Raw genomic sequence first — 15742 nt, forward strand, 5'->3', positions numbered from 1 at the left:
TTTGGTACTTAGATTTTTAACTATTGTTTTCTGTGTTGTTTGCTGATTCTCAGTGTGGTTTAATATGTTCTGATGAATCCGACAATGTAAAATGTTCTACGTGACCGCTGTTGATGGTTTGATAGCATTAAAGGTTATAAACGCCAGCAGTATTTTTTCCTTCCTCATCTTGCTGCACCTTTTACAGACAGGTATTCCGAAAGGCGCCTAGGCAATGTGGCTCACACACACACACACACACACGCACACACGCACACACACACACACACACACGCACACACACACACACACACACATTAGTGTACTGTCTGTCGTCACGTATCTGGTGGTTGTGCTTGAACCTATAAACCATTGAGATCACACCAAGCCCAGAGCCCAGGTTAGTTCATCCACTTGTGGGCCGATGTTCAGCTCTGTCTCATCAAAAGAGGGGCCCTTCTTTTAACACTGGCTGTGATAAACCGCTCAGCCATTTCATCTCCAACCCTTTGGCGACATCACACGTCGAAACGTGCCCCCCCCTCCTCCTCCAGATGTTTGGTGCTGGATGGATCAGCCGAGCAGTTGGTACGGTCCAGTGGGCTAGCTAAAGCCAATCAACATCACAGCCGGTGGTACAAATTCAATGTATGTACAAATGAGTGTGTGCATTGTGCTTAATTGGAAAAGTTGGATTGAACTCCCCCAACCCCCCTCCCCCCTCCTTGCCTCTGATTGACGTCATCTGTATCCCTCCGCAGTCCGGTAACTTAGCAACCCCACCGTATTCGGTTGCTAAGCAACGCGACGTCAACGACTTTGGTGAACTATTTCTCTGCTGATCAACTCTATGAATGATGACAAATACATTGGAAAAAGACACACTGTGTGAAGTTATTTTTTTCGTTTTGGCAAGTAGCCATTACAAATAATAAAAATACCCTTTGGCCGAGCTGATGAGGCATCAGACAATCAAGTCATTTTAGCCTGAATACATAGATAAAAAGCACCAGAACAGGTTGCTATCACCATGGACAGTATCAGAACGATAACCTGTTGAACTAAATGGATGTGGTAGGCTACACCACGGGATGCATCTGCAGACCACTGCCACATAAATAAAGGTAAGATGCAATATTTATTGCTTAAGACTTGCTGGTGCTGTGGCGAGGTCTTTTGTGGTTTTTGCACTCAAGTGGTCGGCTGTTTTAACCAGCAATTGATATTTGGTGGAGTCAGTCTCTTGTTGATACAAAGTGACTTTTGGTCATTCTTGCTTTGCTTGAATTCTGGAATAATTGTGGGGGGGAGTGCATGAGTTTTGGTCAGAATGCCTGATGTAGGCTAGCTTTGATGGAATGCGTGTTGTGAATTGAGAACAGCCAGCTCATTATGTGATACAGCCTTCAGCTGTGCAACAAATATCTTTTTCTTTTTCAATCTTGACGACTTTTGTAGTGCTGTGTGTAGCCACACGTTTGGCCCTTCTGAACTTAAAAACGCAGTTGATTTCCTTTCCTAGCTCCTCTGGTTTAAGTTGGTAGCTTAGCCATATCATGTCACGTTGACACCAGTGGATACATGGAGCAGAACATAGTGGGTCATATGTCCGATGCTTTTTGGAAACATTTTCTTCATAAAACGTGCCAGACAGATTTTGTCTACATTTTATTCCTTAGTAATTAGCTACATGGGTATGCCGTCGTTCAGAACCTTTCATTGCCGCACTAAAGAGAGAAAAAAGTACTTCTGAAAATGCACTTCCGAATGCGTCTCTGTCCCCAGCACATTTCAAACCAAACTGACACCCAGGAGTTCACACAGATGTAGGATTGTGTGTGTGTGTGTGTGTGTGTGTGTGTGTGTGTGTGTGAGAGATATTTTTCGATTCATCTTGGAGACACGTAAACTGTTGGGCACAAATAACTAGTAAACTAAAGTGAGTTAATAGTTACAAAAGTGGTTCCCTAGCACTATAACATCTCTAAACAGACGTTTTCTTAGTAGTCCCGCCTGGACGGTCGGCCCAAACGCTCAAGAATTCTGCGTTTTCACAAAGAAATCGTTTCTATGTGGACGGGGTCTAATGCACGGTGTGTATTTATATTTCTGTAGTTTTTCCCAGTAAACCAAGTTGCATCTTAATAGTTGACTGGTTCGTTTCACAGTCGTTGAACCACCTTACAATACTGCATCTGTATACCTTTGAATCATATCATGAAACGTATGATTTCTAAGAGCTTGTCTGATGTTAATCTAAATGTAATCTTAATGACGCCATTATGAAAGTTCAAAGAATAACTTGTATGCTTCCTTACTGCCCCCTAGGGTCACGTGTCCTCCCCTACAGCTCGTAAAAATCGAAAATAAAGATTATTCCTTGATGACGAACCTCCAAACACAATAAAACAACAGACAGACAGATTGTTAAAAAAGATAACAGAAAGAAAGGTTACCATCGGAAAATTCAAGCAATATATTGTCAGGGATCCTGATTGAGCTGCAGCATGACCATCGACCAGCAGGGGGAGCAGATGGACTCGGAGTCCTCCATGACGTCATGGAGGTGGAGGCGGGATAACATGAAAGACCTGTGAAGGAGGAAGGGGGGCAGGGCTGTGCAGAGAACATTTGAGGGGCAGGGGCTCTGATTCAAAAAAGGGCACATGGAACAAGATGTGTTATATGTCGTCTTTATTTTAAATAATGTATTACCCTTGTTCAAACTAAACTGTATTGTGTAATCGTACATACGATCTTACATAGTAGTATCCAGACTATATCCCTACAGACAATGTGAAATTTTACATTATATTAAATCCACAATTTAACCTAAATTTACAACTAAAAATTAAACATGGGGCCTTACATCAGACTCCATTCACATGAATAAAAAATACAACCGTAATTCAAACAAAATGTTATTTTACATACAGTATTAATACTATAGAAAGGGCTATGTCAAATATATTTACATAAAACTAAATCCACAATACTGTTCAACTTTGAATGAAACATGGAGCCTTGCATTAGACTACATTCACAAAAAGATTATCCATCCAAAATGCAACAATCTGACATCATACTATGTGATTGAAAGAAAAATGTGAGCAAACTACTACAGCAATCAGAATGAGAAAACATGTTTTATGATTTTTGGTGAATATGTTGAACTATTAATTGCATGCTGTTTCACTATAATGCGTGACATCAGCAAAGTGTTACCTGTAGTAAGTAGCAGCCCCCATTGGCAAGAACTTCATCAGAGTAAGACCCCCCCACATGCAAACACACACACACACACACACACACACACGCACCCTTCGTGTGTGTGTGTGTGTGTGTGTGTGTGTGTGTGTGTCTACAACCGACACAGAGACGCTGAGGACCCCCACCATACCCTGACCCCAGGGAGGAGGTCCTCCTGGGTGAAGGAGGACCAGAAGGTGTGGAGGTGTGTCAGTGTGTCTGAGGACCCTCCTCCACCTGGGGACACTCTGTAGAAGGACAGAGAGCCAGCAGGCCGGTCCAGATACACTCCTACTCTGGTGGAGCCAGCGGGGGGGGGAGGGAGGACTGTCACTCTACCGTTGTACCAGGCAGAGTAACGACCATCAGAACAATAAAGACTCCAGGACTTGTTGTTCCATCCAAGCCTGCTGTCACCACCCCATCCTCTCCTTGTGATTCCTCTGTATGTCACTCCTATATCAACAGGTCCTTCCCTCTCTACCTCCCAGTAACAGCGGCCAGTCAGAGCCTCTCTACCCAACACCTGGGACCGGGAGTCAAATCTCTCTGGGTGATCCGGATACGACTGGTCCTCTCCGGCCCCCGTCACCTTCCTGTTGTCCTCAGACAGAGAGAGGTCTCTGTGGGCCGTGTTGGGGTCCAGGGTGAGTTCACAGGCATCTGAGGGAGAACCAGACATGATGAGCTGCTGAACCCTTCTTCATCCTCATCATCATCACTGGTACTGTTCTCCTGAACATGACATGTGAGGGGGGGGGGCCATGTGATGTCATAGTAACGCTATTGCTATTGCCCCGTCAACCACCCCCCCATCTCCCCCCTCCCCCTCCCCCGAGCCCAGATGTTATCGTCATGATGATTGGACAGTATTAATATATGGAAGATACATGATGTCAGCCATCATCCTCATTCCCAGTAGGATCTGATCTCACTTCCTGCTGTGTGGATGGACTTTCCATCTCAGTAGTGAGTGTGTGATGTGATGAATCAAACAGACACTTACACTTCTTTAGAGCTGGTTTCAGCCTCCACACTCCACCGTGCTCCACACTGGGGGAGAAACAAAGTGAAAGCAGCATGTTGAAACATTCACCTTCATCATCGGCCGTCTCATAACGTTGTACACAACGTGAGTTACAGCTGCCTCTTCAAACCACTTCATCTAGGAGCGGCATGAATCCTTGTAGGAGACTTTGTCCCTGAGTGGTGAGCTGTCCTCTCCATACCTGAGAGTGTCCAGTCTCCAGCGTGGATCCTCCAGTCCAGCAGAGAGCAGCGCAGCTCCAGAGTCTCCTGGGTGATTGTAGCTCAGGTCCAGCTCTCTCAGATGGGAGGGGTTGGAGCTCAGAGCTGAGGCCAGAGAAGCACAGCCTTCCTGTGTGACCAGGCAGCCAGACAAGCTACACACACACACAGACACAGACACACACACACACACACACACACACACACACACACACACCGTGTGTAAAATCCTGTGTTTTTCCAGTCTGCCAACCAGTTTGTGAACGTCCTACTCCAAACACAAGTGGCGTTGCGTTGGTGACGGTCCTTTTATGAAGCACTTCCTGGTCCAGTGCCTAGGGCGGCAAATGTGTCAGTGTCGCCCTTAATTATTAATTAAATTATACAAAACCCTCACCCTAGTAAGCAGGACAACGCAACACCGCTACTGGTTCCAACTAATAAGTAAATGTTTAAATATCATTTAGCTGGGCGATCTCTACAGAGAATAAAGTACTCTCCTCCTTTGTCTCTTCCCTCGCTCTCCTTTTTCCCGCTCACCCGTGACCTCTCACCCTTCCCCCAGATGACCCTGAAGTCTCTTTATCAACACATCCTATTGGTTAAACCCAAAGCGTCCATATAACCAGACTACTGAACAAGGTTATAACGTTTTAAAATAGTTGGTTACATTTATTAATAATGAACACAACACTATAACGTGATGTATATTGAGATACATGTTATAAGTTAACCTCGAAAGATGTCCTCTATGTTATCATAACTTTAATATTCTACTATTATGTATGTTTTCGTTGTCCCTCCCCCTCCCTCCACCCCTCCCCCCTCTGTGGAACTTCAATGGGGAATAAAGTCTAACAAGACAGATAACAACATTGAACTGAAGTGAATTCATTCTTCATAGTGACACAGGAGGTCCCGGAACATGTTCCGGCGTGTTCCGGCTCAAATTAAGCACTGCCCCCTATGCATTCTAAACATTAACTTAAACTCATTTAAAGTGAGTGAATCGGTTCACATGAAAGGACACAGATGGATGGTAGGAGACCAAGAACATTTTCACATCTAATAAAGGGGTGCACATTTGTTAGGGTGCCACCAAATTTAAAAGATAGTAGCCAGTAGAAAATGTGTCTTGAGCCCTGAGACGACATCATTTACTTATTTATTTAGACCTGTTAACTTTCTGGAGGTAAATCTGTTCAATGTCCTCTGATGTAGAACTTGTGGTGTAACTGTTTGAGATATTGAGTAAAACTGACCTGAGAGTTTCCAGTGTACAGTGTGGACTCCCCAGTCCAGCAGAGAGCAGCTTCACTCCTGAATCCTGCAGATCATTGGTACTCAGGTCCAGCTCTCTCAGACTAGAGGAGTTGGAGCTGAGAACTGAGGCCAGAGCTTCACAGCATCTCTCTGACAGATGACAGCCATTCAGCCTTCACACAAACAATAAATACATGTTAGCAACTGTGATTAAAATAACTTACATATATATATTTTTAAACCTTTATTTAACCAGATCTTTTAATTTTAACGTAATGAAGGACTTTTGTTTAAATCAATTATTAGAAATGTTTTATTAATTTAACATTTATTCATTTATTTATCATATTGCATAGTTGTTTTATAGTGTTTGGAAATCGTTTTGTATATTAATATTGCTTTTTATTGTATTTATTATGTTTATTATGTATTGTAATACATGATAGTAGTAGATCTACAGAGATGTTTTGTATATTATTAGAAGTTATATTCCAATATAATGTATATTGTGTCTTGAGGAGAAAAAATATCAGAGCGAGCAGTAAAACATTTTGCGAGCACGAGAGCAAAGACAGCATTTGTGCGCGCGGGGGTGTCAGTTGTGTGCTGCTTCACTTTACGTGTGTACTCAATGAATCGTTTCTTCCTCACAGGCTTTATTGTTGCTCTCGTGGTCAAAGAACTACTGAGCGTGAGTGCAGTATCAGTGCTTACAGTAATGATTTGCGTGCACAGATGTGTTACTTGTGTGGGAGCGCAAAGTAATTTGTGCTCGTGACTTTAGTCAGTGATCTACCGCCATAAACGTTGCAGGCCTGTACGGCTCGGTGTCGCATCACGATACACTCTTCATTCTTAACACGAGCAAAACAAAGTCCTGGTTCCATTATGAGAAAAGACGGAGGAGGCGGCAGGCAGAAACTGGAATCCTGGGATGATCTTCCTCAGGGGAACCACGCGGCTTTCCGGTCAACACGTGCTACCTGACCCCCTGCTGTGGACCTGGTGCTACCTGACCCCCTGCTGTGGACCTGGTGCTACCTGACCCCCTGCTGAGGACCTGGTGCTACCTGACCCCCTGCTGTGGACCTGGTGCTACCTGACCCCCTGCTGTGGACCAGGTGCTACCTGACCCCCTGCTGAGAACCTGGTGCTACCTGACCCCCTGCTGTGGACCTGGTGCTACCTGACCCCCTGCTGTGGACCTCGTGTTCAACTCTGATGATTTATATCCCGTTCAGAGGATGCTCCGGGGGTTAGCAAACCAAGCTAGCTTCACACTAAACGTGTAAAAGATCCCCGACATGAACAGAGACTCAAATAAAACCATCCCCACATACACTCTCTCCCATGCTAATTTAACCGTCAAACAACTAATAAGTAAATGTTTAAATATCATTTAGCTGGGCGATCTCTACAGAGAATAAAGTACTCTCCTCCTTTGTCTCTTCCCTCTCTCTCCTTTTTCCCGCTCACCCGTGACCTCTCACCCTTCCCCAAATGACCCTGAAGTCTCTTTATCAACCAATCCTATTGGTTCAACCCAAATAGTGTCCAGGTAACAGAACTCACTGAGTAAGGTAAATATGTTTTAAAATAGTGAGTTAACTATTATTAATAATGAACATATAATTATTAATGTATCCTACATTTCAATAATAAATTATTTATATGTATAGCTATATATTTGTACATTTACACATATACATAATACAACTTTCTTTAACTATTAATAAACTATTACTAATTATTTGCTCTTCTTATTTATTATTTCACAATAAATAGAGATTTTATGAGTTGTCGCTTCACCCTGGTTATACAATGTAACAATATTTTTCTGTAACCTGTTCATATGTGGGGTTTTTTATTTCATCTATTTGAACAGCGAATACTGGACATAGTAAGCTTTTAAAATACATTTTGTGTGACAATTGCAAGTTTCAAATCTTTTTTTGGAAAGATTGCTGTTAAGGCTTTCAGGAGGTCTTAGGCGTCCAACTAGGCATATGGATGTATTAGAATATCCACCTAAACAACAATGTGTAGCCTTTATATGATACCAAAGTCATGAATGTGGTCATCACAGGTACTGAGATATAAGCTGAGTTATATAACTTTGATGTTCAGCATTTATTTAGAATTGTACCTTGAGTAAAACTGACCTGAGAGTTTCCAGTGTGCAGTGTGGACTCCCCAGTCCAGCAGAGAGCAGCTTCACTCCTGAATCCTGCAGATCATTGGTACTCAGGTCCAGCTCTCTCAGACTAGAGGAGTTGGAGCTGAGAACTGAGGCCAGAGCTTCACAGCATCTCTCTGACAGATGACAGCCATTCAGCCTTCACACAAACAATAAACACAACATGTTAGGAACTGTGATTAAAATGACCTACATCTTTTACCTTAAACGTAATGAAGGACTTGGGTATCAACCTATAACGTTATAGCGGCCAATAACGCAATTACTGTCAGTAAGGTCATTTAAATGTAATAAAGCCAATAACGTAATAACTTGCCAACAATGTAATAAAGTTGATGAGCCAATAACGTGATAACTTTTTGCAAAGAATGTAATAACTTATTAAGTTATTAGCTGCTTGTATTAAAAAAATACTTTGAAATTGTAATAACTGAGCCAATAACGTAATAAATGAGGCATCACTTTATTTTATTTTCAATTTCTGGAGAGAAACTGTCACCCTTAGCCTTATTATTGCATCTTGCATCACATGTTTAAATATCTGACCTTACAGTTACCCCTCCACCCTCCTACCCCCCTCCCCTCCTTTGGATTTATATGGAACCCTTAGGGTTCTGTTATAGTACTCTGTGGATCCAACTCCGTCACCACGCAGACGCTTCAACAGAGTCGTGAGCTTTTCAAAGTTCTACTATAGGGGAACCTTAGAGTTACATATAAATCCAAATTCACTCTTTGCTCCTTTAAAGCATCCTTTGGAGGGGGTATGAGGGTGGAGGGGTCACTGTAAGGTCAGATATTTAAACATGTGATACAAAATGAAAATACAATAAAGTGATAACTCATATATTACATCATTGGCTCAGTTATTACATTTTCAAAAAAAAAATTATACAAGGCCAATAACGTAATAACCAGCCAATAACGTAATAAGTTATTACATTATTGGTAAAAAAGTTATTAAATTATTGGCTCAACAACTTTATTACATTATTGGCAAGTTACTATGTTATTGGCTTTATTACATTTAAATTATTACGTTAATGGCAGTTATTACGTTATTGGACGTTAATCCGTTATTGGTTGCTTCAAGGTGTTAAAAAATTGAATAAGATATGTTTTATTAATTGAACTGCATTAGATCCTTAAACGTTAATTGAATAATCTGTGTAACTTTAAATTAAGTTATTGTCTTTATCTTTATTAGAAAAGTAGGTTAGGGGGTTTATTGTAATGCATGTTATTAGTGAACCTAAAGATAAGTTTTGTTAGTTGTAACTTATATATTCTACTATCAGGTATATTGTGTTGTGTATTGTCATACATTATTATGAGTGAACCTACAGAGATCTTTTGGAGGCTTTGATCACTGGCATTAGCCTCAGAAGACCCTTCTCTGAAGCTGAGTATTTATTCAGGTCAAAGACTTCCAGCTCCTCTTCTGATGACAGTAAGATGAAGACCAGAGCTGACCACTGAGCAGGAGAGACATGTGTTTTGAAGAGACTTCCTGATGTCAGGGACTGTTGTATCTCCTCCACTAGAGAACAGTCGTTCAGCTCATTAAGACAGTGGAACAGATTAATGCTTCTCTCTGGAGAGAGATCTTCACCTATCTTCTTCTTGATGTAAGACACTGTTCCCTTCTTGGTCTGAGAGCTACTTGTTGTCTTTCCCAGCAGACCTCGTAGGACAATCTGATTGGTCTCCAGAGAGAGGCCCAAGAGGAAGCGGAGGAACAAGTCCAGGTGTCCGTTCTCACTCTGTAAGGCCTTGTCCACAGCACTCTGGTAGAAGAGTAGGAGTTTATCTTCAACGGAGGCTGGCTGTTCTTCTGAGAGTAGATTGACACCATTGTGGATGAAGGACCAAGACAGATAAAGGGCAGCCAGAAACTCCTGGATGCTCAGATGGACAAAGCAGAACACCTTGTCCTGGTACAGCCCACACTCCTCTTTAAAGATCTGGGTGAACACTCCTGAGTACACTGAGGCTGCTCTGATATCGATGCCACACTCTGCCAGGTCTGCCTCGTAGAAGATCAGGTTGCCGTTCTCCAGCTGGTTAAAAGCCAGTTTTCCCAGAGAAACAATGATCTCCCTGCTCTTTGAACTCCAGTTTGGATCTGTTTCAGCTCTCCCATGGTACTTCCTGTCCCCCTGTATGGACTGAACCCTCAGGAAGTGGCTGTACATCTGAGTCACGGTTTTGGGCATCTCTTCTCCTTTCTGGGATGTTTTGAAGCAGTCCTCCAGAACTGTAGCAGTGATCCAACAGAAGACTGGGATGTGACACATGATGTGGAGGCTTCGTGATTTCTTGACGTGGGAGATGATTGTGCTGGCCAGCGTCTCCTTTCTGAATCTCTTCCTGAAGTAGTCCTCCTTCTGTGGGTCGGTGAACCCTCTCACCTCTGTCACCTGGTCAACACACTCAGCAGGGATCTGATTGGCTGCCGCAGGGCGCGTTGTTATCCAGATGCGAGCGGAGGGAAGCAGGACGCCCCTGATGAGGTTTGTCAGCAGTACGTCCACCGAGGTGGACTTTGTGACATCAGTCCAGATCGGGTTGTTCTGGAAGTCCAGAGGAAGTCGACACTCATCCAGACCATCCAAGATAAAGACAACTTGGAACCGGTGGAATCTGCAGATTCCTGCTTCTTTGGTCTCAATAAAGAAGTGATGAAGCAGTTCCACCAAGCTAAACTCTTTCCCTTTCAATAAATTCAGCTCTCTGAAAGTTAGGAGAAATGTGATGTGTATGTCCTGGTTGGTTTTGCCTTCAGCCCAGCCCAGAGTGAACTTGTGTGTTAAGACGGTTTTACCAATGCCGGCCACTCCAGTTGTCATTATTGTCCTGATTGGTTGATCTTTTCCATGTAAGGGTTTAAAGATGTCCTCACATCTGATTGGTGTTTCCTCCTTGGCTGGTTTCCTGGAAGATGTTTCAATCAGTCTGACCTCATGGTCCTTGTTGACCTCTCCACTGCCTCTCTCTGTGATGAAGAGCTCTGTGTAGAAGTCATTCAGATCGGTTCGCTGTCCTGCTTTAGCGATTCCCTCAAACACACAATTGAACTTCTGCCTCAAATGAGACTTGATTTTTTGTTGGCAATCGACAGCATCAGATCCTAAAAGAGAAAACAACAGAAGACATCAGTTAGTGGAAGGTGACATCGGTTGAACCAGGTCAATATTGATAGTAATAATGATAGTGAATCAGTGACTTGTTATGCTGATATAACAAGATAGTGTTGCATCTCTTCAACTGAGTTATTCTGCTGTTTATCTGCAGTATAATGTAGGGATGGGTCAGAATATTTGATTATTCGTTCCCGAGGGTCAAAGTCGATTTTTAACATTTGGACCGTTAACATTTTTTCCCAATTCAAATAAACAAGAATTAAAGGACAGAAATAATGTTGGACAGGTGTCCAAGCGCATTATCCCGCTTATACCACGGTCACTTGTCATAGAAAATAAATGAAGACCATTCATTTATAGGGGGATTATTTGCTTATCAACACGGCGGATGTGCGCGCAGAATTATCGCCATCAGAAAATGTGTTTGACCGGTTGCCATGGTTATCTCCGTGCGGTTAATTTGTAGCTGCGGTGTTAAGTAGCGATGTTGTCAGCTTACTGTGCGTTCACACCAAACGCGACACACCAAACTTGTCGCTCGTTCGCGTTGTCGCCAAAGTTTTGCCGCGCCACAAATCATAATCTGTCGCTGTGCAAGTCAAGAGAATTTGTCGCGCCACAACTTTTGGCCGCCAACGGTGCTTCATGCCAATTCATTCTCAACCACGGCCGAGATAACCACCATTGCATGTCTTTACCTTTTGTGGAAGAGGGAGAGACGTCGGAGGACCCGAGGCAGTCTATTCATAATATTGTAATGACCACGGAAGAGGCAGTGAATGAAGTATTGATTAGACACGGATTTATTAGATAGGCCTACCTAATAAACCGTTGGAACACACAAGACCGGAAACCATAGCAACGCAAGTAAACAAACCCCGAGAAGCCCAATCCCTACGAGAGCTCCCCGCGCTACGGCCATCCGGAGGCGCACAGAGCTTTTGGCCGTGATATTATATATACAATTATATCTTATATTATATACTATTATATATAGAGCTCCGGGAGTCGCAAACGGCAACAATCACTTTCTCCTCCATGCTGCGGTTCACCCCGGACTGCACTGCACTGAGTTGGCCAGTTGAACGCTGATTGGCTGTTAGGTTACATATGTCAGTTAGTGGCCACGCTGTTGAACGATGATGGCTGTCATCACGCAAATTTCGCGTCAAAGTTGAAACATTTCAACTGGAGCGAATTTGTCAAAAATCAAAACAAAACTTGTCGCCGGTTTTATCTAGCGAATAATTCGCCCGATACACGTCTCTACGTTCACTTTGTATGGGATCTTGTGTCCCCGTCGCGTTTGGTGTGAACGCACAGTTACTGTTACATTAAATTGTAATCAGACAACGCGGTTATATGCTATAGACCCTATAGTATCTGTGGTATAAAGGCTGGGACGAATTTCAAATTATAAATACATACTCTTTATGTTGAAAGTAGACCGTCGCGATTCAGCCTTTATACCACAGATACTGTAGGGACTATAGCATATAACCGCGTTTCGGATTACAGTTTAATGCATTTTTCACAATTTACCAGCTCTCGTTTTGAGGGCTGAACAGACAATTTGACTGGAACTACTTAGCAGGTAGTTGTTGTTTTGCGTTTAAGATATTAAGTGATTTCTTGCCGATGATCCATGGCTGCCTTTGTGAATGTCGGCACACATCGATTAATCGATTATTCGTTCATACCACCCACCGATTATTTGACCATGAAAAATTGGAGTTATTCACATCCCTAGTATAATGCTTAGCATTCTTTAACCTGATACCCCCACAATAACCCTAGATATCTGGATCAAACCATTTAACCTGATACCCCCACAATAACCCTAGATATCTGGATCAAACCATTTAACCTGATGCCCCCACAATAACCCTACATATCTGGATCAAACCACTTAACCTGATACCCCCACCATAACCCTGCATATCTGGATCAAACCATTAAACCTGAAAATCTATTTCTACTTTTTTCTATCTCTTTTTTCCGCATGAGCCTCCACTTTTTCAAAATAACAGCATATTCAGTTTCAAATAAAAGTTTCTTACTGCTCTGTTTTCAAAATAAGAGTATTTTCTGTCTTCAAAATAAGAGTCTCTTACCGCCCCACAGTGTGTCGGCCAGTTCCTCCTGGTTCATCTCCATCAGGCAGAGCTTTGTGATGTCCACCACTCCCTCTATAGCGCGCCTCCTCTGCTCCTCCTTCTTACCATCCACCTCCTCCTCCTCCCTCTGAACCTCTGAGCATTGTGGGTAATCTGAGAAGAGATCCCTCCAGAGCTTCTTCAGCTCCTTGTCTAGAAAAGCGTGTGCGTTCTCCTCAGCCCTCTGGAACAGAAAAAAATCACGGAGAACTTTACTCTGAACTAACTGAGGACATCAGAAGCATCTTTCCTGGATTCCCTTCCCGCTGGACAAGAGATGCTTTCTAATGTTCATGTAGAGCTGAAGTCAAACGTCTTGGTGGACATTTACACACCTTGATCAGCTCTGTTTGATGCTGCTGTAGAGACTGAGCACTGGTGACCTTTGACCTCTCCTGGTGTCTGTGGGGAACACACACACACACACACACTTTTATTTCCCCTGACTTGTAAACATCATGAGGATGTCGATGAGGAAGAGACTGAAGAGAGAGACGAACGGAAAGCCACGCCCCTCTCAGACCAGGTCACTTGGTTTCGGGGAAATCCAAAGTTTCACAACACACACACACACACACACACCTTTTAATCACACTGCAGTTTTCACACTGACAAGATAATTCTTCTTACAAGGCTGTTTTAAGGTGAGAGCATTTCACTTGTTTCCAGCTTTTAAGTCCTTAATTATCTTAATAAATTAAAATATATATATATGTACTTCCTTAAATAATACTTAAAATAAGTATTATTTTAATTAATAAATAATAAATATTCTACCTTTTTACTGATGTGTTTTTACTCTGAGTACCCTAATGCTTTGAACTAGAATCACAAAATTATAAATCTGTTTGATCAACTCTGACGTAACAAACTTTGTCAAGGTCATAGTCTAATTTAATCATGTTATCGTTACCTTCTCTTAAGAACAAACAATGACCAAATGGAGGTCAATGTTTAACTGTCACTCTTGACCACAGACAGCAGTCATGCAGACCAAACACAGTAGAGAACAAAGACAGAACCCTGTTCATATCAGGGGAGCCTTACTGCTCAGGTCAGATGTATTGCTCTTCCTGAGTTTCTGGTCTGCCTGTTCACGTTGTGTTTTAAACGTGGCCGATACGACGACTGTGGAGCTAGAGTGACGTCAGAGTCACATTACGATACGACTGTTCACCCTGAGGTCTGCTGCTGCTCTGGGCTTCAACACATACACACACACACACACACACACACACACACACACACACACACACACACTTAATTGTATTGACTTGTAAACATCAGCACCAGTAGGGCCTGATAACAAGAGTCTGCTCTCTCCTGCTGGACTCTTCTAGAAAAACAAGAACCAGGATTTATGGACGTTTGATAGAATTTGTATCTTTATTATATCTGATAAATCCTCACCTCTTCTCAATAGACTGATTTCCATCTTTGAAGTTTTCAGGTATACCCATAGACCGGTCACTCTTCATGGAGACACAGCTGGGTCCAGGGGTGTCTGCTCTCTGCTGCTGCTCTGGGCTTCAACACACACACACACACACACACACACACACACACACACACACACACCTTTTAATCACACTGCAGTTTTCACACTGACAAGATAATTCTTCTTACAAGGCTGTTTTAAGGTGAGAGCATTTCACTTGTTTCCAGCTTCCTTAAATAATACTTAAAATAAGTATTATTTTAATTAATAAATAATAAATATTCTACCTTTTTACTGATGTGTTTTTACTCTGAGTACCTTAATGCTTTGAACTAGAATCACAAAATTATAAATCTGTTTGATCAACTCTGACGTAGCAAACTTTGTCAAGGTCATAGTCTAATTTAAGCATGTTATCGTTACCTTCTCTTAAGAACAAACAATGACCAAATGGAGGTCAATGTTTAACTGTCACTCTTGACCACAGACAACAGTCATGCAGACAGGGTCCAAAACTAACTTTTTCACTTACCAGCCAGGCTGGCTGGTAAGTGAAATTTTTTACCAGCCAGGCAGATATTTTACCAGCCAACCAAATAAAAATTGCTTTTAAGTGTTGTGAATTGCTATCAGTATTATTTAACATGTCATTTGGGTCTAATATGCGATTCTCAATCAATATTTTAATAGTATATGCACTAATACTAGTAGCAATGTATGTTAAAATATGAATCACTGTTTCTGATTTTAGCTCAACCAGACTGCAACAGCCCTATATAAAAATGAATATCTGACCAGTGGTGGACAAAGTATTCAAAGACATGACTTAAGTGAAAGTTCTTTTTTTTTAATTCATGTAAAACCATAACCGTAACCCTAATATTCATTCTTCCGGATTCCACCTACGAAAAACACCGGTCACATACAAAGCGGGGAACATAGGGATGACCCCGTTAGATCGGTCTAGCACACAGTCTATACATTATTTTATCACAGGGAGTAAGTTGTAACGTTACGATGGATGGTTTCCATTTGATAACGAGCGAACGAAGCCATAATATTGATAACT

At 42.2% G+C, this 15742-nt stretch overlaps 2 protein-coding genes across 4 annotated transcripts in view; both read right to left on the reverse strand.

Moving 5' to 3' along the window:
- LOC307075424 (uncharacterized protein) overlaps positions 1-15742 on the reverse strand; it is a 218095-nt gene that overhangs the window by 198994 nt on the left and 3359 nt on the right. For all 3 annotated transcript variants that reach the window (XM_079759124.1, XM_079759126.1, XM_079759125.1), the window contains exon 5: positions 14646-14762. In XM_079759124.1, the coding sequence (XP_079615250.1) occupies positions 14646-14762 (117 nt within the window). The remainder of the gene's footprint in view (positions 1-14645; positions 14763-15742) is intronic.
- On the reverse strand, positions 2702-5403 carry LOC307075434 (stonustoxin subunit beta-like; the record flags this gene model as incomplete). Its single annotated transcript, XM_079759137.1, has 4 exons — positions 2702-3891; positions 4235-4281; positions 4458-4631; positions 5387-5403. 4 exons carry the CDS (start codon positions 5401-5403, stop codon positions 3341-3343), a joined length of 789 nt encoding a protein of 262 aa, XP_079615263.1. The 3' UTR covers positions 2702-3340.

The sequence above is a fragment of the Pollachius pollachius genome (assembly GCF_949987615.1).
Source record: "Pollachius pollachius genome assembly, contig: SUPER_4_unloc_1, whole genome shotgun sequence".
NCBI lineage: Eukaryota > Metazoa > Chordata > Actinopteri > Gadiformes > Gadidae > Pollachius > Pollachius pollachius.